This window comes from Plecotus auritus (assembly GCF_963455305.1).
Source record: "Plecotus auritus genome assembly, chromosome: 1".
Taxonomy (NCBI): domain Eukaryota; kingdom Metazoa; phylum Chordata; class Mammalia; order Chiroptera; family Vespertilionidae; genus Plecotus; species Plecotus auritus.
In genome coordinates, this window is record NC_137770.1 from 123,461,120 (window position 1) to 123,487,024 (window position 25,905).

A 25,905-nucleotide genomic window follows, 5' to 3' on the forward strand; every position below is an offset into this window, starting at 1 on the left:
ATTAATAATGTTTTTATACTAAGGATATATTTAAATGCATTTTACTGATTTTAGAAAGATAAAAAAGTTCAGGTTAACATTCAGTAGTAATCTGTCATATGATTTAGTTGTTTAAAAGGGAACAGAAAGTTAATGTGATTTTGGGGGAATTTAAAGTGTCTTTTACAATATGGAATATACTTATTCTTTTTTTTTTAAATTATTGTTTAAAGTATTACAAATAGTAGTACATATGTCTCCTTTTATTTTTCCCCCATTGACCTTCCCCCGGCCTCCACGACCCCCTGGCACATGCCCTCATCCCACTCCCCCAGTGTCTTGTGTCCATTGGTTATGCTTATATGCATGCATACAAGTCCTTCGGATGATCTCTTATTCTCCCCCACCCCAACACTCCCCAGCCTTCCCACTGTAATTTGACAGTCTGTTTGATGCTTCTCTGCCTCTGTATCTATCTTTTTGTTCATCAGGTTATAATGTTCTTTATTATCCATAAATGAGTGAGATCATGTGATATTTATCTTTCTCCGACTGGCTTATTTCACTTAGCATAATGCTCTCTACTTCTATTCATGCTGCTGCAAATGGTAAGAATTCCTTCTTCTTCTTCTTCTTCTTCTTTTTTTTAGCAGAATAGTATTCCATTGTGTAGATGTACCATAGTTTTCTAATCCACTCATCTGCTGATGAGCATTTAGGCTGTTTCCAAATCTTAGGTATTGTAAATTGTGCTGCTATGAACATAGGGGTGCATATATCCTTTCTGATTGGTGTTTCTGTTTTCTTGGGATATATTCCTAGAAGTGGGATTACTGGGTCAAATGGCAGCTCCATTTTTAAATTTTTGAGGAAATGCCATACTGTTTTCCACAATGGCTGCACCAGTCTGCATTCCCACCAGCAGTGAAGCAGGGTTCCTTTTTCTCCGCATCCTCTCCAGCACTTGTCATTTGTTGATTTGTTGATGATAGCCATTCTGATAGGTGTGAGGTGGTACCTCATTGTTGTTTTGATTTGCATCTCTCCTATGGTAAGTGACTTTGAGCATGTTTTCATGTGTCTCTTGGCTTTCTGAATGTCCTCTTTTGAAAAGTGTCTATTTAAATCTTTTGCCCATTTTTTGATTGGGTTGTTTATCTTCCTTTTGTTAAGCTGTATGAGTTCCCTATAAATGTTGGAGATTAAACTTTTATCTGAAATATAATTGGCAAGTATGTTCTCCCATGCAGTGGGCTTGCTTGTTGTTTTGTTGATAGTTTCTCTTGCTGTGCAGAAGCTTTTTATTTTGATGTAGTCTCATTTGTTTATTTTCTCCTTAGTCTCTCTTAGTTCTGTGTCTGTAGAGATACTGCTATGACATATGTCTGCAATTTTGCTGCCTTTGGAGTCTTGTAGGATTTTTATGGTTTCCCGTCTTACGTTCAAGTCCTTTAGTCATTTTGATTTTTATTTGTGTATGGTGTAAGTTGGTGATCTAGTTTCATTTTTTTTGCATGTATCTGACCAGATTTCCCAGCACCATTTATTAAATAGGCTGTTTTGATTCCATTGTCAAAAATAGGCTGTTTTGATTCCATTGTCAAAAGGAGGCAGTGTCTTGCCTCCTTTGTCAAATATTAATTGAGTATAATGACCTGGGTCCATTTCTGGGTCCTCTATTCTGTTCCATTGGTCTATATGTCTGTTCTTGTGCCAGTACCAGGCGGTTTTGAGAACCGTGGCTTGGTAATATAGTTTGATGTCTGGTATTGTGATCCCTCCAAATTTGTTCTTCTTTCTCAGTATAGCTGTGGCTATTTGGGGTATTTTTGTTGTTGTTGCAGATGAATTTTTGAGTGTTTGTTCTAGAACTTTGAAATATGACATTGGTATTTTAATAGGTATTGCATTGAATTTATAGATTGCTTTAGGTAGTATGGACATTTTAATGATGTTGGTTCTACCAATCCATGAACATGGTATGTTCTTCCATTTGGTTATGTCTTCCTCTATCTCTTTTTTCCATGTCCTGTAGTTTTCCGAGTACATGTCTTTTACATCCTTGGTTAAGTTTATTCCTAAGTACCTTAATTTTTTTGGTGCAATGGTAAATGGGATTGTTTTTTTCATTTCTCTTTCTGTGAGTTCATTATTGGTGTATAAAAAGGCCATAGATTTCTGGGCATTAATTTTGTAGCCTGCTACATTGACAAATTCATTTATTAGGTCTAGTAGTTTTTTGATGGATTCTTTGGGGTTTTCTATATACAGAATCATGTCATCTGTGAATAAGGACAGTTTTACTTCTTCTTTTCCAATTTGGATGACTTTTATTTTTTCTTCTTGTCTGATTGCTATTGCTAGTACTTGGAATACTATGTCAAACAGGAGTGTGAAGTGGGTATCCTTGTCTTGTTCCTGTTCATAGGGGAAATGAGTTTAGTTTTTGCCCAGTGAGTATGATGTTGGCTGTAGGTCTGTCATATAGGGCTTTTATTAGGTTAAGGTATGATCCCTCCATTCCCACTTTGTTGAGAGTTTTTATCAAGAAAGCATGCTGGATTTTGTCAAATGCTTTTTCTGCATCAATTGATATGATTATGTGATTTTTGTCTCTCAGTTTGTTTATATGATGTATCGCATTTATTGATTTGTGGATATTGTACCATCCTTGCATCCCTAGTATAAATCCCACATGGTCATGGTGTATGATCTAATGTATAGCTGAATCCGATTTGCTAAAATTTGGTTGAGGATTTTAGCATCTATGTTCATCAAGGATGTTGGCCTGTAATTCTCTTTTTCTGTGGTATCTTTATCTGGTTTGGGGATTAGGGTAATGCTGGCTTCACAGAAAGAGCTTGGAAGTGTGCCTTCCTCTTGAATTTTTTTGAATAGTCTGAGGAGGATAGGTTTTAGTTCTTCTTTGAATGCTTGGTAGAACTCCCGTGTAAAGCAGTCCGGACCAGGGCTTTTGTTTGCTGGAAGCTTTTTGATAGCTGTTTCAATTTCTTCGGTAGTTATTGGCCTATTCAGGTTTTTTTATTCTTCTTGGTTGAGTTTTGGTAGCTTGTAGGTTTCTAGGAATATGTCCATTTCATCTAGGTTGTCCATTTTGTTGGAATAGAGTTGTTCATAGTATTTTTCATAATTGTTCGTATTTCTGTGGGATCAGTTGTTATTTCACCTCTTTCATTTCTGATTTTGTTTATTTGGGTCTTCTCTCTCTACTTCTTGGCGAGCCTGGCTAGAGGTTCATCAATCTTGTTTATCCTTTCAAAGAACCAGCACTTGGTTTTGTTGATCTTATGTATTGTGTTTTTGGTTTCTATTTCATGTATCTCTGCCCTGATCTTTATTATTTCCTTCCTTCTGCTTACACTGGGCTTTTCTTGTTGCTGTCTTTCTAACTCTTTTGAGTTGTAGGGTTAGGTAATTTATTACCATTGTTTCTTGCTTTTTGCTATAGGCTTGTAGAGCTATAAAATTCCCTCTCAAGACTGCTTTCATTGTGTCCTATAGATTTTGGATTGTTGTGTTTTCATTGTCGTTTGTTGCAATGATGCTTTTTATTTCTTCTTTGATCTCTCTGGTAACCCAGTCATTGTTTAATAGCATGCTATTTAGTCTCCAGGTGTTTGATTTCTTTTGATTGATTTTATTGTAGTTGATTTCTAGTTTTATGCCATTGTGATCTGAGAAGATGCTTGATATGATTTCTATCTTCTTGAATTTGAAGAGACTTTGCATGTGACCCAATATATAGTCTATCTTTGAAAATGACCCATGTGCACTTGAAAAGAATGTATATTCTGTGGCTTTGGGGTGAAATGTTCTGAAGATGTCAATTAATTCCATCTGATCTAGTGAGTCATTTAGGATTGATGTTTCTTTGCTGATTTTTTGTTTAGAGGATTTGTCCAATGGTGATAGTGGGGTATTAAAGTCTCCTACTATGATTGCAATGCTGTCAGTCACTCCCTTGATATCCTCCAGGAGATTTTTTATGTATTTGGGTGCTCCTGTATTGGGTGCATATATGTTTACCAGAGTTATTTCTTCTTGTTGGATTGCTCCCTTTAGTATTATGAAGTGGCCTTCCTTATCTCTTGTTATGTCCTTCACTTTGAGATCTAATTTGTCAGATATAAGCATTGCTATCCCAGCTTTTTTTTTCATTTCCATTCGCCTGAAAAACCCTTTTCCATCCCTTCACCATCAGTTGGTGTGAGTCCTTTTTTCTGAGGTGTGTTTCCTGTAGACAGCAGATATATGGTTCATGTTTTCTTATCCACTCAGCTATGCTAAGTCTTTTGATTGGGGCATTTATCCATTTACATTTAAAGTTATTATTGATAGGTACTTATTTGTCGCCATTTTTATTCTTTACCCCTGTGTTCCTTCTTCACTTCCTATTTCTTCTTTTTTACAGCAGACCCTTTAGCATTTCTTGAATTGCTGGTTTGGTGGTGATAAACTCCCTTAGTCCATTTTTGTCTATGAAGCTCCTGATTTCACCCTCGATTTTGATTGATAGCCTTGCTGGGTACAGTATTCTTGGATTCAGACCCTTCCTTTGCATGACTTTGTATATTTCATTCCATTCCCTTCTGGCTTGATGTTTTTCTGTTGAGAAATCAGGGATCCTTTGTAGGTAACTTTCTGTCTCTCTCTGGCCGCTTTTAAAATTCTTACTTTGTCGTTGGTGTTTGCCAATTTAATTATAATATGCCTTGGCTTCGGTCTTTTGGGATTCATTTTGTTTGGGACTCTGTAAGCTTCTTGGATTTGTGTGAGTTTTTTCTTCCCTATATCAGGGAAGTTTTCTGTCATTATTTCTTCAAACAGGTTTTCTATTCCTTGCTCAGTTTCCTCTCCTTCTGGTACCCTATATGTGGATGTTGTTTTGTTTCATGTTGTCCCAAAGTTCCCTTAGGTTCTCCTCCTGTTTTTTAAGTTTGTTTTTTTCACTAGATGCTGCTCTGCATGGGTATTTTTTCCTACCTTGTATTCTAGTTCACTGATGCGGTCCTCTGCTTCTTCTAGTTTACTGTTGATGCTTTCTCTTGAGTTCTTTACAGCAGCGATGTCATTTTTCATTTCTTCTTGGTTCTTCTTCATTTCCTCTTGGTTCTTACACATATATTTTGAATTTGTCTTCCATTCTTTTCAGGGACCTTATGACCATTTCTCTGAATTCTTTCTCTGTCAGGTTGCTTGCCTCCATTTCGTTTACTACCTTTTCTGGTGTTGCCTCCTTTTCTTTCATATGCGGGCTGTTTCTTTGTCTCCTCATGATCTCTCTCTCCGGTTATCTGGTTATATAGTTCTCTCTCTCCTGTGTTGATTTAAAGGCACAAAATACAACACAACAAGGCACAATGCACAAGGCACTGAACACTAATGTATTCACGATACTAATAACTCCAAATAAAGGTGGCCACCAGAGAAAAGAGAACTAGGGGATAAGAAAAAAAAAGGATTGCAAAAATGATATTGAGAAAAGGAAAAAAAGTAAGAGAGAAAAGAAAGAGAATAAAAAAGGGGGGAAACTATTTATAAGGGGAGAAAACTCCAATAGAACAACCACTAATCCCAAAAAATGCAAACAGCAAACACCCAGAGACGAATGCAAACTACAGACAACAGCTAATAACAAGTGAGGAGAGGGAAAACAGAAGCAAAAATCAAACAAAAACAAAAAAAGAGTAACAATCTCACTAATAAGCACAAAAATAACCAATCTAAATCAACTATAAAGCAAACAATAACAATAGGACAGAGAGGAAACAAGACAAAACAAAGCAAAATAAAACAAAAAATCTTAGAAGAAAAAAACAAAACAGAACAGAAAAACAATAACAACAACAAAAAACCGACAAACAAAAAAAAGGGCAGAGAGAAAAAAAATTTGGATCGTGAAGAAAGAGGAGAGAGAGGTGTGTATGGACTTAGAGCAGGGGATCAGGAATTAGATATATAAATAGGGTGAATTTTTAACAGTGGGTAAAAAGAAGGAATAGGGAAAATCTAAAGCAGGAATAGGGTAATAAAAACAGGACACCCAAAGGGGAAAAGTGAGGAAGAGATTGTTGGCATAAAGGTAAAGTTGAGGTAGAGTAAAATGATGCTAAAGGAAAAATTAAAATGTAGAACACTAATCCCAAAATAAAATAAAGAGAAAATAAAATGACACTTAAAAAAAAAGGTAAAATAGTAGTAGTAATAATACTGATTAAAGATAAAAGTTTAATAATTAAAAAGGTAAAATCAAGTGAGGAATAAAGATAAAAAAAATTAGTTTCTTATAAGATGAAAAACTAAAATGTGCAGTAGTGAGGTCATTCACTTCCTCTACTGTTCTGTTTGGTTCGTCTGTTTCCTGTCCGATAATTAGGACAGTGTTGAAGTTCCCTGCGTTCCACTGCTTCTCTGTGTTGCAAACCACAGTCCTGATTTTCCGGCAAGCAGTATTGATTTGTTTCTTAAACTCCTTTATTTGTGTTTACATAAGAGTCAATTTGTGATTCAACCCCTGGGTGGCAGTGTTTCTGGATTGACCTCCGGGGCTATAAGTCCTCTCTAGCCAGTATTTAGATTTTGTTTTCCCTGTCGCACTTAATACTGGTCTGGGAGTATGGACTGCCCCAGAGCTGGTTCTCTGATCATTTCTCCCAGCTCTGATCCCCAGGTTCCAGAAAAACAACTTTCCCCTGTCGTTTGTGAGAGTGTCCCCAATTGGGTGGTCCTATGTATTGGGCTTGGTAATCAAAAGCAAGGATTTAAAAAGAAAAAAAAAAAAAAGAGAGCCAGAGTAAGTGCGAGAACTCACGACTTTTACCCTCTGGCACTGCGCGCATGTCTGTGCAGTCTTTTTTCTCCTGGCTCTAAGCAGCCAGCTCACTGTTAAAATTTTTAGGCTGCCCTTTTGTGCCCAGTTCAGCTATGGCTTGCTTTTTAGAGTTCCCTTCTGTTAGCAGCCCTGCAGATCCCCTTCCACATTCGCGGATAACGCTAGCTCCAAAGCCGTGGATTTTTGGGGGGCATAGACTTCCCTGGAACCTCTAGCTCGCATTGTGTGTGTTTCTCTCTCCTGCCTGGATCATAGACCTCACCTTTTCCTAGGCGAAATCTGACCTTTCCGTGAGAAGGTGCAGAGCTCCTGAGTCCACGTATTGGTGCTGCTTGGGGTCCGTTGTTCCTGTGTTTGCAGCTGTTCCCTGGGTGTTGTTGTTGTAGATTTCCAGGATTTTTAGGCTTCTGATAACAGCCACTCTCCCCTTAAAGTCTGCGCCGTCTCCGCGTCAAAGATGGTTGCTCCGGGAGAGATTTCAGCAGCAGTGGAGGCTGACCAGTCAGGGGAACCCCGTCTGGCTATCCCCAACAGTCCCTTGGAGTATAGCTGTCCCTCACCCACAAATATACACTCCCCGTGCGACCACACACTCCCCTTTTGTTCTCTCACTCACGCACTATCTTGCAGTTTGCCTTCCCGTTGGCAGCCATCTTCTCACTCAGAATATACTTATACTTAATGTAAGGTTGAATAGAGATAATAAGGAGTAATAAATTAAATAAAAATTCAAAACCTTGATTCCTAGCTTCACAAAATAGCTAGATTAATACTTATATTAAATTCTTTTGTTCAGTAAATACTGATTTGGTGCCACTTACGTATAAACTATTTCAGAACAGATTTTTAAAGAGCAAGTTATACTGATGTTCAATTGTTGACTCATCTATAAAATGTGAACTAGAAACAGATTGGTTGTTTAAAGAGCCAATTTCAAACAGCACTAGAAGCTGTATGGAGCACGTCCTACACATACTTAAGAGGTGATTCTATCAGAGTTTCTAAAAGAATCTGAGCTTCTATTAAAGACAGTAGGGCTTTCAAAGGAAAGCCAAACCTAGGGAAACTGGATATATGCCAAATCAATTCAAATATTGAGTGTTTTAAGGAATTTATATATCTGATGTCTATATTTCAGCCCAAATACTTATAGAGTAACTAAACTTAGAAACAAAAAAAATAAACCTCTAATTTTAAAGATAAGCTATAACTCTGTTGCTAAGACAAAAAAAGAATGAAACTCTGGCATCTTCATGATAATAGTTCAATTTCTGGGATAAAAGCCAAACCCTTTATGTAGCAAAAGAAAGGGATCTAGCTGGGACTCAAAAAAAATATTAAAAAATCAACTTTTTTTCCACATTTCAGTTTGTCTTGGAGACCTATTATAGAAATAGAGAATCCAGAAATCATTCTAGTATAGGAATGATTTCAAAGAAGTACAGTGATTCAATAGATGTTTGATAACCTGGATTATACACTATTAGTAGATTATTAAGATTCTAAAACAATGCATGTATTGTAAGAGAAGAAGTTTGTTCCAAACTAAATTTAAAAATGGTCCTAACTAATATAGGCAATTTATGTGGAATTAAAAAAGTAAATGTCAATGTGGGCTTTTAACTATATCGTTTAAAACAATAGAACAGATAAAAGACTTGTTTTCTTTGTGATTTTAAAATCACAGAGTTTTTGTCTAGAAGAGATGGTCCATATTTTTCATTCAAAGTATTTTGTTTTACAGAGAAACTGATTTTTCTAGGGTCATAGTTAATGTCCAATTGAACATTAGAAGCCCTGTCACCTAACTTCTATTGGCCCAGGGCTATTAGTTGTTAAATACCAAAGGGGGTAAAAGCCAGAACAGGCTAGGTTATGCTGTTTTAACAACTTCACAGCTTACACGGGCTTACAATAAGAAAAAGTTTATTTCTTGATCATGTAGAGAACACTACAACTGTCCTCCATAAATTGGCTAAGTACGCCTAGGTGTTGTGATCTGATAGTATCTCCAACTCATCATATGCTTCCACAATGACCACGGAAGAAAGGCATGGAAAAATCACACGTAAGTTTTTAAATGCTTCTAACTGGAAATTATATACATTATTTCTGCTCACATCTCATGGACCAAAGCAAATTGCATGACCACATCTAACTGCAAGAGGAAAGGAAGTATCATCTTTCCATATGTCAAAAAAAGGAGGAGAACCAGAACACATTGGTAAGCATTAATAACGGGGACCACATCATCAGAGTGAGAAAAAAAACTCACTTCTGCTTCAGGTAGGCGATTCCACTTTTTGGAGAGCAAATTATAAATAAATTCATGTTAAGCCAACTAAATGTGGGTCTGAGGTGAAGACTTTAGGCATTGTGTCTGTTTCAGAATTGTGAACATACAGCCTTAAAAATAAAAGGAAGAAAATCCTGTCTCCCAGAACTTTCTAAACAGGGGTCCTTGTTCTAGCCTCTCAAAATGTGTCTTTTCTCTTATTGGATAGTTGTGAAAATATCTGAAGACCTGCAGTATCATCCTTATGTCTACTTTTAGATTCTGATTTGATCAACCAATATATCAGGATCTCTAACTTCTCCAGTTTCTGTCATTCACGTGCTTTATCAGAATAAAATAAATATTGTCATTATCATCTAGTCATTAATCACAAATGTTATATAGAATTGGCACGAGGAAAAGCCTCATAGCCTACAAATACAGATTTCTCTATAGGCTGGCATTAATCAATTAATTCATGTTCTATAGGTATACCTGAACCACAAATCCATTTAACCATGTTGTCATAGAATTTATCCAAAGTGGTCTCACAAAAGACTTGTCAAATACTTTGCTTAAATACCAAAACACTATCTATCTATAGCACTCTTCTGAAAGGGACTATTTATAATATCTAAAATAGAAAAATGACTTTGGTGTAAATTGTTTTTAGTGAACTAATGCTGCCTCCTAGTGATCAATTCCTTAAGTACTCACAACCCCTCTTGTAATAATCTAATGTAGTTTTCTTTCATAATCAACATCAAGTTTATTATTACAATTTGTGGAATTTACATTCTTCCCTTCTTTGGTAAAAAGACAGATTAGTTTACCTTACTTTCCGGCTACTCCATTATTCAACACTGCTTCTCAGAAATAACTTTCAGTGGTTTACCAATTCATTCACTATGTCTATTCAGTGTTCTAGATCAAGGATTGGTGAACTCTAGCCCACAGGCCAAATCTAATCTGCCACCTGCTTTTGTAAATGATGTTTTGCTGGAACACAGCCATGCTCATTTACTTATGAACTATATATGCCTGCTCTCACACCACAATGACAGAGCTGAGTAGTTTTCAACAGAGCTTGTATAGCCCCAAAAGCCTAATTAGGTCCTTACAGATAATGTTTGTCAGCCCCTGCTCTAGATGGGTCTGAATTCAAACTTATTTATTCACCTATCCTAGGCCTCACTTTTACCTTATTAATATTTATTTCTACTCTTTACATACTAAAAGCCAATCCTGTTAACAAAGCAAAACAGGCATTGAAGCCAACAACTCATATTACCTCTTAGCACCACATTATCTCTCGCCATTCCTCTGGATCGGAGCCCTAAAAGCTCTTAACCCTGACTATCTCCCTGCTTCTCATCTCACCACCCGACCCATCCTCCCCAATTCATCCTCTGGGCTGCTACTCAGAGAGATAATCTTTTTCACAGGCAATTCCAATTTAACTACCTTAAACTCTTCAAGAACTTCTTATTATGATCACGACAAAAATCTAACCACTTTATTATGATATAAAATGCCTTTCATGGCCTAGTCCTTGCCTGTCAGATATCCTTTGCTCCTGCTAGTCTCCCCCATGTACTCACTGCTCAGCCATGTTGAATGAACTTCTATCAGTTGCTATAGTCTCTCAGCACCCCTCTGCATTTTGCACACCTTCTCTCTCCCTGGAACATTCTTCACAGATACTTCCTCCTTCTTTGCCACTCTTCAAAACTCAAGTCTTTCTCCTTTGGAACGTATCCTATTTCTCTGATAGGAGTGCTTTGCTCTTTGCTATGATTGTGCTTTGTGTGTGTGTGTGTACATACACATATCCATCAATCAATCTATCTTATCTAACTAGTCATTTTGAATTATAATCAGGCTGCATGACTGCCTCTGCACTAGACTGTAAGTTAATGGGAGGGCAGAAATTATAAGTCTGATCTTGTCATATCTAGTATCTAACATAGACCCTAGTACAGAAACTTTTCAGTTCAAAGTGACTAAGAATGTCTCAGAAAGTTTTCCACAGTGCCTCTAAGTCAAAAGAAATGTGCTAAAGCTCTGTTTACTATAGCTAGGAAGCAACTTAACAAGTCTTCATGTTCTAGCAACTTAGTAGCCATTGGAAAACAATAATACATATAAACTGAAAGAAAAAAATATATCACTCTTAAATAACCACAATTATTTACCAATGGAACATGTGTACCTGTGGGGCACTAGACAACTTCTCTAACACTGGAATTAGATTGGACACTGCCACCTTCATTTCCTGTTCCATACTACCAGTAATTTGACATGGCATTTGTTTTGATCACAATAACCACTGAAAAGTCAGCTTTGAAAAGATATGGTGCCAGAGAGATAAATATAGTGTGATCTAATGTTGAAATGGTAAACTACCTTGAGCTGGAAGTTTTCCAGTAACTCATAGATACCAAATATCACTGTGTTTTCCTTAAAACTAAAAAGTGTTCCACAGGACCCCTGTGAGTTCACTACAGCATCTTTGGCACACAGTTTGGGAACCACAGCCCTTGTTCATTGTGTAATTCACCTCAGCTAGAATGTTTACATTATAAATTACATAAAATTCAAGCAAGATATCATTTTTAAAGAGAAAAAATTATTATAGAACAGGTGTCAGCAAACTTTTCTAGTAAGATGGTAAATATTTTAGGCTTGTAGACCATATAGTTTCTTTAGCAACTACTCAGTTTTACTATTGAAGCATCAAAGCAGACATAGATAGTATATAAATGTGTTATAGGCAGTTAGACACACCTGAGCAGAGCAAGGATGATGGGCCAGATACAGAAGGTCACCAGGGCAGAAAGCCTCAGATGCCTAGCAAGGAGCAAAACTGGGAAAACAAGAACCTCGCCTCCAGGGTAACCTAGCCTCCCCTAGCATATCACTAGTCCTTTCATTTGGATCACCTGACCTTTCATATTGTTGGTCTTGAGGTTCAGACCCCCTGACATTTCATATCGCTGGCAATGTGGTTTAGGCCCTCTGTCCTTTACCACTCAAAGATAAGATCAAGGCCTCAGTTATAGTTCAGCTCCAAGCCCAGAAAAGCAGTAAAAGCAGACAAGTGATGCCCTCGCTGCCTCAAGACCAGCTGCATTGAATAATGACCCCCTGCCCTGGTGCCAACTAATCAGTGAAGACCACCACCCTGAAAGAGCACATTTATAAACTAATGACTATTCTATTGAGATCCTCCCCTAAGATCTCCCCTAAGATATCCACCTGCAAGAGAGAGATAAATATGTTCAGGATGAAGGACCCAAATGCAAGCTCTCATCCAGGGGAGCATGCCCATGCCATTCACTTACCCTTTCTTCCCTCTAAGACTCCAGAAGACTTGCAACCAGGGGAGCAATGGGCAGCAGTGGCTGGTCCCGGGCTAATCCCTTGAACCTGTCTCCAAGGCCCCCTTTTCTCTGACTTCTCAGTGAACCAAAGCAGCCCAGCCTAGTCTCTCCTGTTACTTCTGCTATGCCCTTTCTTGTTTCACTGTCTTAAGTATGTTTTCACCGTGGCCAATAAAGTCTTACTTATTTTGCTTTGCCTTTTCTTTTGATTGAAATATTTTTTTTCAAGAAGACAAGAACCGTGGTCTCATTGTCTCGCCAGGAACAAATGAATGAACATGACTGTGTTCCAATCTAACTTTTTTATAAAAACAGGTGGCCAGCTCATAGGCATTGTATGCCAATCCTGTTACTGCAAGTTTTTAAAAGGTGTATTCTTTCCACACTAAAGTTACTATAAAATTATAAACAAAAAGTGAACTAAACTAAATAACATGGTCCATCCAATATAAATATATTGAAAGTTTTATGAGGAATTGGATTACAAAAAAAAAAAAAAAAAAAAAAAAGCAGTAACTTCACATGGAGAAGCCTGGCAGACATCATCTTAACTAAAGTGAACAATATCAGTAAAGGGATAAATAAAAATTACACATCACTTGACAGGATGCAAAGAGAAGAATGCAAAATCACTTGCGATATTTATTCCAAAGATTTGTAGCTAACAATTAATCATGAGGAAAGATGAAAAAAAAAAAAAAAAAAAAAAAAAAAAAAAAAAAAAAAAAAAAAACCAACACCTGAATTGAGGGGTCATTTTACAAAATAACTGATCTGTAATCTTCATAAATACCAAAGTCATGAAATAAAATTTTTAAAAAATTGAGGAACTGTGCCTGAAAAAGAGACATGACAATAAAATCTATATGTAACGTGAAGGGACCAAATTCTGCCACCCTGAAGTTGCTTTCCGATGTACTTACTGATTTTAAGGTGTTTATTACTAAACAAAAGACTCAGAAAGAACCTTTGACCCTCCCCAGTTCCTATTCAAGAGATTCAGATAGAGAAACCTGTTTCAGGAAGGAGATCTCAGTATGTTGCCTTAGTCTAATTTGAAGTGAGTATAGTCAATAAGAGGGCTTCAGGCAGGTGGGTACTCTCTGTGTCCCACTGTTTCTGAGTCAACTGGCTAGGATTTTTCTGTAAAGTGTGTTCCCTCTTCCTCAACTACCTATAAATCATCCATTCTTATTTCTGAAATCCAATTCCCCGTTTCCTCCCACCCCATTCTCCTTTGTCCAAAAATGTTTTATATACCCAATGTTGCCTCACTGTCTTTGGAATTTTCATGTAATTCTCATGCCTATGTAAATTCCCCATGCACATATATTAAACTTTCATATTCTCCTATTAATCTGTATCCGTTTGGTTATTGGACCAGCCAGAAGAAGGAAAAGTGTTAATATTTTTTTAAGACCCCACAAATGAATAATTCCAAACTGGATCATTTTGCTAGACAGAATATTGTTGATACTAGAGGTCAGGTGCACAAAATTCATGCAAGGGGGTGGGGGTTCCCCTCAGCCCAGCCTGCTATTCAGTCATTTGGTCCCCTCAGCCTCTCCAATCTGGGACTCCTCGGGGGATGTCCGACTGCCAGTTTAGGCCCGATCCTGGGGATCAGGCCTAAACCGGCAGTCGGATATCCCTCTCACAATCCGGGATCACTGGCTCCTACCTGCTCACCTGCCTGCCTGCCTGGTCGCCCCCAACTGCCCCCCTGCCAGCCTGGTCACCCCTAACTCCCTCCCCCGCCAGCCTGGTTGCCCTCACTGCCCCCCTCTGCTGGCCTGGTGGCCCCTCATTGCCCCCGCCCCCCCCTTGCCGGCCTGGTCACCCCCAACTGCCCCCCCCCCCCCCCGCTGGCCTGGTCGCCCCATGCAGCTTGCTGTTCAGTCGTTTGGTCGTCCCTCACTAACCCCCCTGCCGGCCTGGTTGCCCCACGCAGCCTGTTCGGTCATCCGTTCGGTTGTTTCAGTGGCGACGGTCGCTTAGGCTTTTATATGTAGATTGGTAAAATTGAAAGTGGTGTGAGAATTTGACACTAGTAATTATTCAATATTCTTTTCCTGATTTCATTGGTTATATTGTGTTTACACAGGAGAATGTCTTTGCTTATATGATACGCACACTAAAGTGTCCAGGGTTGTTGAGGAAGCAAGTCAGCAACTTACTCTCAAATGGTTCTGTTACAGTAGGCACCTAGTAAGATATTAACAAAAGAGAAGGGAGCCAGACATCTAATTAAGTTGGTTTAACTAGGAGTCTTTGGCTTCCAGACACAGAGGATAGCCGAATTGCCCTGCCAAGGGGATTAACATCCCTTCTTCCCCGCTCTGAGGAGGGAGGAAGAACCAGCTTTCCAACCTCCCCAGGGAATTACCAGCCCCTTCCCACAGATTAAACCAGGGGAAGGGGTAAAACAGAGAGGGGGAAATTCCTCTGCTGAGACATGCACAGAAACCAGATGATGAGGCAAAACTATGAGGCATGCGCAGTAGGAGCCAAAATGGCCACCCTAAAGGAGAGGAGTCTAGCCTGGGAAAAGGACAAGATAGGATAAGGGTATGGAACCCCAGAAGATTAAGGAAAAGGACTGGATAGGGAGAGGGCCCAGCACAAGCCAGAGGAGAATTAGGAACAAATTGGAGCATTTGAAAGAAAGCCTGCTCTCTCCCAAGCCCAAGAAAATATAATCAAAGCCGAACAAAGGCTCAAGGCGCACACTGTCTCAGAGCCTTGAAAGCCAGCGTAATGGCACAGCAGGTCTGGGTCCTGGCCCTTCTCCTGAGTGAGCACAAGTGCGGATGTGTGGCTCCACAGTTAGACTTTTTCCATAGTGAGATGAAGCTGACCCACCTGGTCATGAATGAGGCAGTACAGCAGCTTCTGCAGGGGCATTTATGCCGTGCATGCCTCTCCAATAAATCTTGCCACTATACCTCAACTCCTCCTATGCATGAGTCCCGAAATGCTTTTTCTGCAACTTTGCAAGGGCCCATTTCCAGACTGGCCTGGCAGACCTGCCTTGGTCTTGGTCCACGTTTGACAACAGTAGAAGAAAAAAAAAGTTCTTTGTACTGTATGTACAACTTCTCTTTAACTTTGAGATTGTTTCCATGTAAGAGTTTTTTAAATTTCTAAAATAAACAGTGGAAGAGCAGATGTGAAGGACTACTGCTCTGTATTTAGCAGGACAGCTGGCCCTGGTCCCACCCCAGGTGATTTTCCCTCATTTCCTCACCAGGCAAACATACTCTATGGACTGTACAGGAACAGTGACTATATACAGTTTCATTCTCCTTTATTTAAGGCATAGAAGTGGGTAAATATCTCTGAACCAGCAAATCTTTATTGAACATTATTGTATTTTCTGCATTGAGTGAGATAGAGAAAAGAAACATGTACAGAACACTTGTATGTAGTAGACAAGGAAAAAGAAGAATGATTTCTGCTCTGTAAGGACATTAGTTATGTAGACAAGACTGACATAAATTCACTATAAGAAGCACAATACAGTAAAACCTTTATATAATGGACTCATTTGGTTGACGGGGTGTCCATTAAAGCCCAAAGTCCATTATATAATAAAGCAGGTTTTCCAAATGCACATGTTAAAAAATTGACAAATTAGTTGGTTTACCTGTTTTATCTATAATAATAAAAGCATAATATGCTAATTAGACTGGATGTCATTCTAGACATCCTTCCAGATGACACCGGGGCTGGAGGGAAGCCCGGGTCCTGGGTGCCTGCCGGTGGCCAGAGTGAAGCCTGGGTCTCGGGTGCCTACCAGCAGCTGGAGGGAAGCCCGGGTCCTGGGTGCCTGCTGGCGGCCACAGTGAAGCCTGGGTCCCAGATGCCTGCAGGCAGCCAGAGCAAAGCCCAGGTCCCGGGTGCCTGCCCGTGGCTGGAGGGAAGCCCGGGTCCTGGGTGCCAAAGGGAAGCTGGTACCGGCAGCTGGGAGAAGGAAGGACTACTCTTGCATGAATTTTGTGCATCGGGCCTCTAGTGTAGACATGTTTGTGTAATTAAAGTTAAGTATGTATGAAAAGTTTAATTTCACAGAAATGTTTTCTGTATGTATTACAGTAATTTTAAATTTAAACTGAATAGGTCTAGTAAATGCATGCATTTACCAATCACTGAGAGTAAACAAATGCACACAGCTGGGGCATGGCTCAGTGCACATCAGAATATCAGCTGGCATGCGTTAAACTGCCACAGAAAGTCATGCCATGCGACAACAGAACCAATTACCTCACGTGATTTGATATGATTGCTAATCATTTGCCCAACTTTGTTTAAGAGCTGTAGACTATAGTGGTAGATATGTAATATTTATTTATGTTGGTGAAATTACTACTGTGTTTTTTCCACCATACAGCCTATTTGCTAAAATTTGTTAAAAATTACAGTGAATTAAAACAAAAAAAACAACAACCTGTTAGTTTAATTATAAGCAAATCTTGGTTAAAAGCATTTAAAAATTAACAGGGTGCTAATTTTCACATATGACATATGGACCAGAAATTCTGTCTAAATCCAAAGTCTGTTAAATTGAGGTCCACAAAATGAAGGGTTTACTGTACATAATTAAGTACTAATTTATATAAATGGTTAGCTTCACCTCTTACCCCACTCATACCAACTTCCTCAGGAAGAACAATGAAAAGTAGCCAAAATGCCTAATTAAGAAAGACATGTAGATAGGGTAAAAGTATGAAACAGTGTTGACAGTATAGATCTGAACAAACTGAGAGAACAAAGAACATGCTGGAACAAAGAGAGAGGCAGAACCTACCAGATCCCTGGTATTCATGAATTCATCAACACTTAACTCAGTGCTAGCCATCTTATCTGTCCATGACACTGCTGAGATAGGGGTATAAACTGCACACATTATGAAGCTGTATACAGGCCATGAGTCAACTGGCAATTGAATAAACTTAGCTGATCACTCAAGATGCAATTAAAATTGGAAGCATTAAGAAGAAAACAACATTGGGGGGTGAAGGCATGTATGGGAGTGGGGTGGGGGGGGCAATGGTAAGATATGTACACATATAATACCTTAATAAAAAATTTTAAAAAAAGAAGAAAACAAGTAGAAGCTTAGGTCTGAGATTATTAAAAGAACTTTTCTGAGAAAATAAAATATTAAAATTAACTTGGGATGCAATGAAACTAATCAAGGCAAGTTTCTTTCTTCCAGAACTTCTTGGAGCCCAAAATATGCTAATGTACATTGTATACCAATAAACAAGATATCATATGCAGCATTTCACTCAGATGAGGAACCATATCAAAACCTCTAAGTAGAATAGGTAGAGTGGAGTAGAATGAATAAGAAAAGAAATAATTACTTTGAGAGGTACAGCATCAAAAACAACTCCGTATGATACCTCGTAGTAGCCTCACCCTTTTCTAAGGTTTGTTCAATACTTTATTTTACCTTACTAACAACTAACAACATAATACAATTATGATCCCCATTTTACTTTGAGAAAATGAGGTATAGAAAGGTTAAGGAAACTGCTGAAGGTATACAACTAGAAAATAGTCACAAACCCAAGGTTTCCTAGATTTTCTCCTAAGTTTTCTTCTAGAAGTTTTCTAGTCTTGTATTTTATATTTAGGTCTATAATCAATTTTCAGTTAATTTTGTAAAAGGTATAAGGTCTATGTCTAGATTCATTCTTTTACCTCAGAGCTTATCTTTATCAGTTAGCTCCTATGACCCTTAAACAGTTTGGCTCCAGGACCCACTTTCTTAACCATTATGTTCTTAACCATTACCGATGGAATTCTTACCCATTGCAAAGTAAGTTATTAGTTAGATATTAAGCAAAAATGAAAAACAAGCATAATAATTAATTTAAATAGAAGGCTAGGAATTTAAAAAGCCCTATTCAATGACATTGGGAATAGGGGAAAAGTGGTAAAAATATCTACAATTATAATTTTGAAGTATACCGTAATTACATTTATGATAATCCCTAGTTTATTAGAATTAAGAAGCATCCCCAATTCCCTCATGCACATTAAGGAGAACAGACTGGTAAGTGCTTGCAGGAGCTCTCACCGTGACTCTCCTTGTATCCAGCTGGCGCAGCTGCAGCATGTTCTGAAGAACAGTGTGCTTGTACCATGGCTCCTGAGCTATGGGGTTGCCATCAAAAGTGATGTCTGAGAGAGAAGGAGAGTCAGCAAGGCAGCAAACACTCTCAAAACTGTAGAGACAGAAAACAATGTTATTGTGACCTTCAAAACTTTGTTTAATAGAACAGTTTTAAATTTACAGAAAAATTGAGAGTATAGTGCACAGTTCCCACATACTCTCCACCCAGTTTCCCCTATTATTAACATCTTATATTAGTACCAGAGGCCTGGTGCATGAAATTCGTGCATGGGGGGGGGGGGGTGCCCCTCAGCCCAGCCTGCACCCTCTCCAATCTGGGACCCCTCGGGGGATGTCTGACATAGGGATCAGTCCTAAACCAGCAGCCGGACATCCCTCTCACAATCCGGGACTGCTGGCTCCTAACCGCTCGCCTGCCTGCCTACCTGATCGACGCTTCTGCCTGCCAGCCTGATCACCCCTTAACCACTCCTCTGCCAGCCTGATTGACGCCTAACTGCTCCCCTGCTGGTCCAATTGCCCCCAACCGCCCTCCTCTGCTGGCCCGATCAACCCCAACTGCCCTCCCCTGCCAGCCCAATCAACCCTAACTGCCCTCCCTGCCAGCCCAATCACCCCTAACTGCCCTCCCCTGCTGGCCCAGTTGCCCCTAACTGCTTTCCCCTGCTGGCCTGAGCACCCACAACTGCCCTCCCCTGCCAGCCATCTTGTGGTGGCCATCTTGTGATGACATGGGGGTGGCCATCTTGTGACAACATGGGGGCAGCCATCTTGTGTGCGAGGGTGTGATGGTCAATTTGCATATTACCTCTTTATTATATAGGATAGTATACTTTTAAAATAATTAATGCACTAATCCTATATAATAAAAGGCTAATATGCAAATTTTCCCCACACGTGGGAGTTTGACCAACCAGGAGTTAGACCTGCACTGACCACCACGGAGCAACACGGAACATGGTGGGCATCAGCAATATGGTGCTGGCAGCGGGCAGCAGTGGAGGTGCTGCCGGCCCTGATGGGCCCCGATGAGAGCGGGACTGCAGCAGGATGGTGGAGCAAGTGAGCGGGCAGCACCAGGCCAAAGCGGGTGCGAAGAGAGGCCCTGGTTGGCAGTGGCAGCAGGTAGCCAGGGGAAGGGAGGCCCCAGCTGACAGCGGCAGCCACTAGGGACCCTACCTGTGCATGAATTTCGTGCACTGGGCCTCTAGTATTAATATATTCTTATTAACTCAAGTCCATATTTTATCCAGATTTCCTAAGCTTTTACCTACTGTCCTTATTCTGTTTCAGGACCCCCATCCACAATGTCATATTACATTTAGTTGTCATGTCAACTTAGGCTCCTTTTAGCTGGGACAATTTCTTAGAATTTCCTTCTTTTTTGACAATCTTGACATTTTGCAGCATACTTATCAGTTATTTTGTAGGATGCCCCTGTATTGGATTTGTCTGATGTTTATCTAGTGATTAGACAAGGGTTGAGGTACATACTATTAACTAACATGACATCACTGTTAAAGTTGACCTTGATGACCTGGCTGAGGTAGTGTTTTTCAAGTTTCTCCAATGTGAATTTACTCTTCTCTCCCCTGAATTCATTGGAAGAAAGTCGTTATCAGCAGCGCATAGTTAGGGATAGGAAATTCAGTTTCCCCTCCTTGAGGGCCAACTATCTACATAAATTATTTGAAATTCTTCTTCCTAGGAGGTTTGTCTTTTTTCTACCATTTATTTATGTATATCAGTTTGGATTCATGAATACTTATTTTATATTTTGGGTTACAATCCAATACTACTTTATTTTATTGTTCAAATTGTTCCAGCTTTGGCCACTGAAAGCTCTTTCAGTTGGCTCCTATGTGCCTTTGACATACACCCACCATTAATGTGGGTGTGGGTGTGTGTGTGTGTGTGTGTGTGTGTGAGTGTGTGTATGTTTCCTTACTTTCTGGCACTACAAAATTCTCTAGACTCATATATACTAGAGGCCCGGTGCACAAATTCGTGCACAGTGAGGTTCCTTGGCCTGGCCAGGATTTGGCTGAACCCGGCTCTCTGACATCCCTCAAGGGGTCCCAGATTGCAAGAGGGTGCAGGCCAGGCTGAGGGACCCCACTGGTGCACAATCAGGGCTGGGGAGGGACATGGGAGGTTGACCAGCCAGGGAGGGACTGTGAGAGGGCTCCAGGGTATGTCCAGCCTGTCTTGCTCAGTCCCGATCGGCCAGATCCCAGCAGCAAGCTAACCTACCGGTCAGAGCATCTGCCCCCTGGTGGTCAGTGCATGTCACAGTGACTGGTTGACCAGTTGACTGTTTGCCCCCTGGTGGTCAGCGGACATCACAGCAATTGGTTGAGCAGCCTTAGCATATCATTAGCATATTGCACTTTGATTGGTTGAACAGACGACCGGACACTTAGCATATTAGGCTTTTTTATATAGGATTATACAGGTTATCCTACCCCAGTCTCAGAAACAGAATCAGCCTTCTCTCCAAGGATCCATGTTCCTTATATTGGGAATGGTATTAGAAATAAATATCTGCATATTTGCCATCTGCACATCTTTTTCTGTGTTTTCAATCTTGTGCCCATTTTTTAAAATGTTTTGTTTTTGTTTTCTTATTGTTGAGTTTTAAGAGTTTTTTAAATATGTATATATATATATATATATATATATATATATATATATATATATGATACATCTCATCAGATATAGTTTTGCAAATATTTCTCCCAGTCTGTGACTTGTCTTTTCATTCTTTTAATAGTGTCTTTCACAGGGCAGAAGTTTTTAATTTTAATGATGTCCAACTTACCAACTTTACCTTTCTTGGATCACATATTGGTGTTGTATCTAAAAATACATTTGTAAACCCAAGGTTTCCTAGATTTTCTCCTAAGTTTTCTTCTAGAAGTTTCCTAGTCTTGTATTTTATATTTAGGTCTATAATCAATTTTCAGTTAATTTTGTGAAAGGTATAAGGTCTATGTCTAGATTCACTTTTTTATATGAATATTCAATTGTTCCAGTACCAATTATTGAAAAGACTGTTCTTTCTCTATTGTGTTGCCTTTGATCCTTTGTCAAAGATCACTTGACTATATTTTTGTGAGTCTGTTTCTGGGCTCTCTACTCTGTCCCATTGATATATATGTCTATTATTTTACCAATACCACACTGTCCTGATTACTGTGCTTTTATCTAAGTCTTGAAATAGGTTAGTGTGAGTCCTCCAACTTTGTTCCTTGTGTTGCTAATCTAGGCCTTAGATTTTCCATATAAACTTTAGCATCCTTGTTGATATCTACAAAATAACTTGCTGGAATTTTGATTGGGACATTCATTTTTAAAGAAAGGAATAATTTCTTTTCCAAATAATACCTAAATAAATGAGGTTGGTAAAACTCATTTAATGAATATTCAAATAACTAATGTAAACACATAAGCCTAAAAGTACTTTCTTTTTCTGGGCACTATATTTAATACCCTTTCTGCCCGTGTTAAGAAAAGGTACGGGATATAAAATATTTATGGTACAGTAAAAAGCCTATTTGTTCACAATTAAAGTTGAGGCAAGGTCTTTTATAAGAATAAAGTGTTTTTATTGCCACATTTAAATATTTCTAGTATGTTTTCCTCTCATTCAAGGTAAAGACTCTGTTATCCATTATTTTACCTCAGAGCTTATCTTTAATAATCTGAAAGTTAAATCTCATTATTTATATGCACATCATAGTTTTTGAGGCATGTTTAGATCATTATGGGAAGACTAGTGACCCGGTGCACGGATTCGTGCACATTGAAAGGAAACTAAGTAGAAGGTGGCCGGTGGGTGGGACTGGGTGAGACAGGACAGACACACCTGGAGCCAACTTCCTGCGGTCCCTCCCCAGCCAGCCACACCTGGGGTGGTGCTGTGGCTTGAAGGGCGTCTGCAGAGTGAGTGGAGTCCTTACAACAGGTGGGGTCCCTCAGACTGGCCTGCAGGGATTGGGCCGAAACTGGTTCTCCAACATCCCCTGAGGGGTCCCAGAGTGTGAGAGAGCATGCTGCAAAGTTGCAGTAATAGGGTGTGTGGAATGCAAAAGCAGGTGTGTAGTAAGCCAGATTCCGGGCCGACAGTGCCCCAGCAACAACATAACCCATGGCCAAAGGTGGAATTGCATGACCCCGTGAGGAAATGGTCTCCCTCCTCTCTGGTTTCGGGGTGCGTCACCTGAGAACCTCCGCTGCCAAGTCACTGCAACTTTGCAGCTGCTGCATTGAGCGTCTGCCCCCTGGTGGTCAGTGCGCATAATAGCGACTGGTTGGATGGGCAGAGGGACATTTAGCATATTAGCCTTTTATATATATAGATATTTTTGAAGCCTGGTAGGCAAAAATGAGAGTTAAAGAATTTAAACTTGAAAAAAAAGCTGGGGTAGCAATACTTATATCTGACAAATTAGACCTCAAAGTAAAAGCCATAACAAGCGATAAGGAAGGCCACTTCATAATACTAAAGGGAGCATTCAACAAGAAGTTATAACTCTGGTAAACATATATGCACCCAATACTGGAGCACCCAAATACATTAAAAAAAAATTCTAGAAGATAACAAGTAGGATATTGACCACAATACAGTCATAGTAGGGTACTTTAATACCCCACTAACACCACTGGGGAAATCCTCTAAACAGGAAATCAGCAAAGAAACATCAATCCTAAATGACTCACTAGATCAGATGGAATTAATTGACATCTTCAGAACATTTCACCCTAAGCCACAGAATATACATTCTTCTCAAGCGCAAACAAGTCATTTTCAAAGAGAGACCACATATTGGGACACAGGCAAAGTCTCTTCAAATTCAAGAAGACAGAAATCATATCAAGCATCTTCTCAGATCACAATGGCATAAAATTAGAAATCAACTACAATAAAACAAAGAAAAAAAATCAAACACTTGAGGCTAAATAGCATGCTATCAAACAATGATTGGGTTACCATAGAGATCAAAGAAGAAATAAAAAGTATCCTGGTAAAAAACGACAAGAAAACACAAAAATCCAAAATCTATGGGACACAGTGAAACCAGTCTTGAGAGGGAAGTTCATAGCTATACAGGCCTATCTGAAAAAAAAAAAAAAAAAAAAAAGAAAAAGAAAAAATGGTAATAAATTAACCCTACAACTCAAAGAATTAGAAAGAGAGCAACAAGAAAAGCCCAGTGTGAGCAGAAGGAAGGAAATAATAAAGATCAGAGTGGAAATAAATGACATAGAGTCCAAAAAAAAAAAAATACAAAAGATCAATAAAACTAAGAGCTGGTTCTTTGAAAGGATAAACAAGATTGATGACCCTCTATCCAGGCTCACCAAGAAACAAAGAGAGAGGACCCAAATAAAGAAAATCAGAAGGAAAGAGGTGAAGTAACAACCAACCCCACAGAAATACAAAGGAGTATAAAAAAATACTTTGAGCAACTCTATTCCAAAAAACTGGACAACCTAGACGAAATGGACATATTCTTAGAAAAATACAAGCTCCCAAAACTCAATCAGGAAGAATACAAAAAAACGTGAATAGGCTGATAACTACCAAAGAAATTGAAGCAGTAATCAAAAATCTTCCAGCAAATATCACGTGATGTCACTCATTTATGGAATATAATGAACAACATAAACTGATGAATAAAAAGGGATCCAGAGACAGAGAAGCATTGATCAGACTGTCAAATCTGAGGGAAGGAAGGGGAGGGTGGGGTAAGGGGGAGAGATCAACCAAAGGACTTGTATGCATGCATGTAAGCCTAACCAGTGGTCACAGACAACAGGGGGATGAGGGCATGATTGGGGGTGGGGGTGGGAGGCAATGGGGGCTTAAGGACACATATGTAATACCTTAATCAATAAAGAAATAAAAAAAAAATCTTGCAGCAAACAAAAGCGCTGGTCCAGATGGCTTTACAGGGTAGTTCTATAAATCATTCAAGGAAGGACTAAAACCTATCCTCCTCAGACTACTCCAAAAAATTCAAGAGGGAGGCACACTTCCAAGCTCTTTCTATGAAGCCAGCATCACCTAATTCCAAAACCCGATAAAGACACTACAAAAAAAAAAAAAAAAGAGAGAGAGAGAACTACAGGCTAATATCCTTGATGAACATAGATGCTAAAATCCTCACCAAAATTCTCACATATTAGATCCAGCATTACATTAGAAAGATCATACGCCATAATTAAGTGGGATTTATTCCGGGGATGCAAGGATGGTACAATATCCACAAATCAATAAATGTGATACATCACATAAACAAACTGAGAGACAAATATCACATAATCATATCAATCGATGCAGAAAAAGCATTTGACAAAATCCAACATGCTTTCTTGATAAAAACTCTCAGCAAAGTGGGAATAGAGGGATCGTACCTCAACATAATAAAAGCCATATATGAAAAACCCACAGCCAACATCATACTCAATGGGCAAAAACTAAACTCATTTCCCCTAAGAACAGGAACAAGACAGGGCTGCCCATTTTCACCACTCCTGTTCGATATAGTACTGGAAGTGCTAGCCATAGTGATCATACAAGAAGACATAAAAGTCATCCAAATTGGAAAAGAAGAAGTAAAACTGTCCTTATTGGCAGATGACATGATACTGTACATAGAAAACCCCAAAGACTCCATCAAAAAACTACTACTAGACTTAATGAATGAATTTGGCAATGTAACAGGATACAAAATTAACACCCAGAAATCTATGGCCTTTTTATACACCAATAATGAACTCAGAGAAAGAGAAATGGAAAAAAAAAATCCCATTTACCATTGCACCAAAAAATTAAGCAACCTAGGAATAAACTTAAAAAGGACGTAAAAGACCCGCACTCAGAAAACTACAGGACACTGAAAAAAAGAGATAGAGAAAGACATAAACAGATGGAAGAACATACCATGTTCATGGATTGGCAGAATCAATATCATTAAAATGTCCATACTACCCAAAGCAATCTACAGATTCAATGCAACCCCCATTAAAATACCAACAGCATACTTCAAAGATCTAGAAGAAACTCTCCAAAAATTCATCTGGAATAAAAGAAGACCTTGAATAGCCACAGCAATCCTGAGAAAGAAGAACAAAGTTGGAGGGATTACAATACCAGATATCAAGCTATATTACCAAGCCACAGTTCTCAAAACTGCACAAGAACAGACATATAAACCAATGGGACAGAACAGAGAACCCAGAAATAGACTCAAGCCATTATACT

At 39.1% G+C, this 25,905-nt stretch overlaps 1 protein-coding gene across 12 annotated transcripts in view; it reads right to left on the reverse strand.

The window, feature by feature from the left end:
- The window catches only part of LRRC49 (leucine rich repeat containing 49), a 253,934-nt gene that overhangs the window by 81,653 nt on the left and 146,376 nt on the right, over positions 1-25,905 (reverse strand). For all 12 annotated transcript variants that reach the window (XM_080663538.1, XM_080663543.1, XM_080663542.1 and 9 more), the window contains one exon: positions 18,579-18,726. In XM_080663538.1, the coding sequence (XP_080519664.1) occupies positions 18,579-18,726 (148 nt within the window). The remainder of the gene's footprint in view (positions 1-18,578; positions 18,727-25,905) is intronic.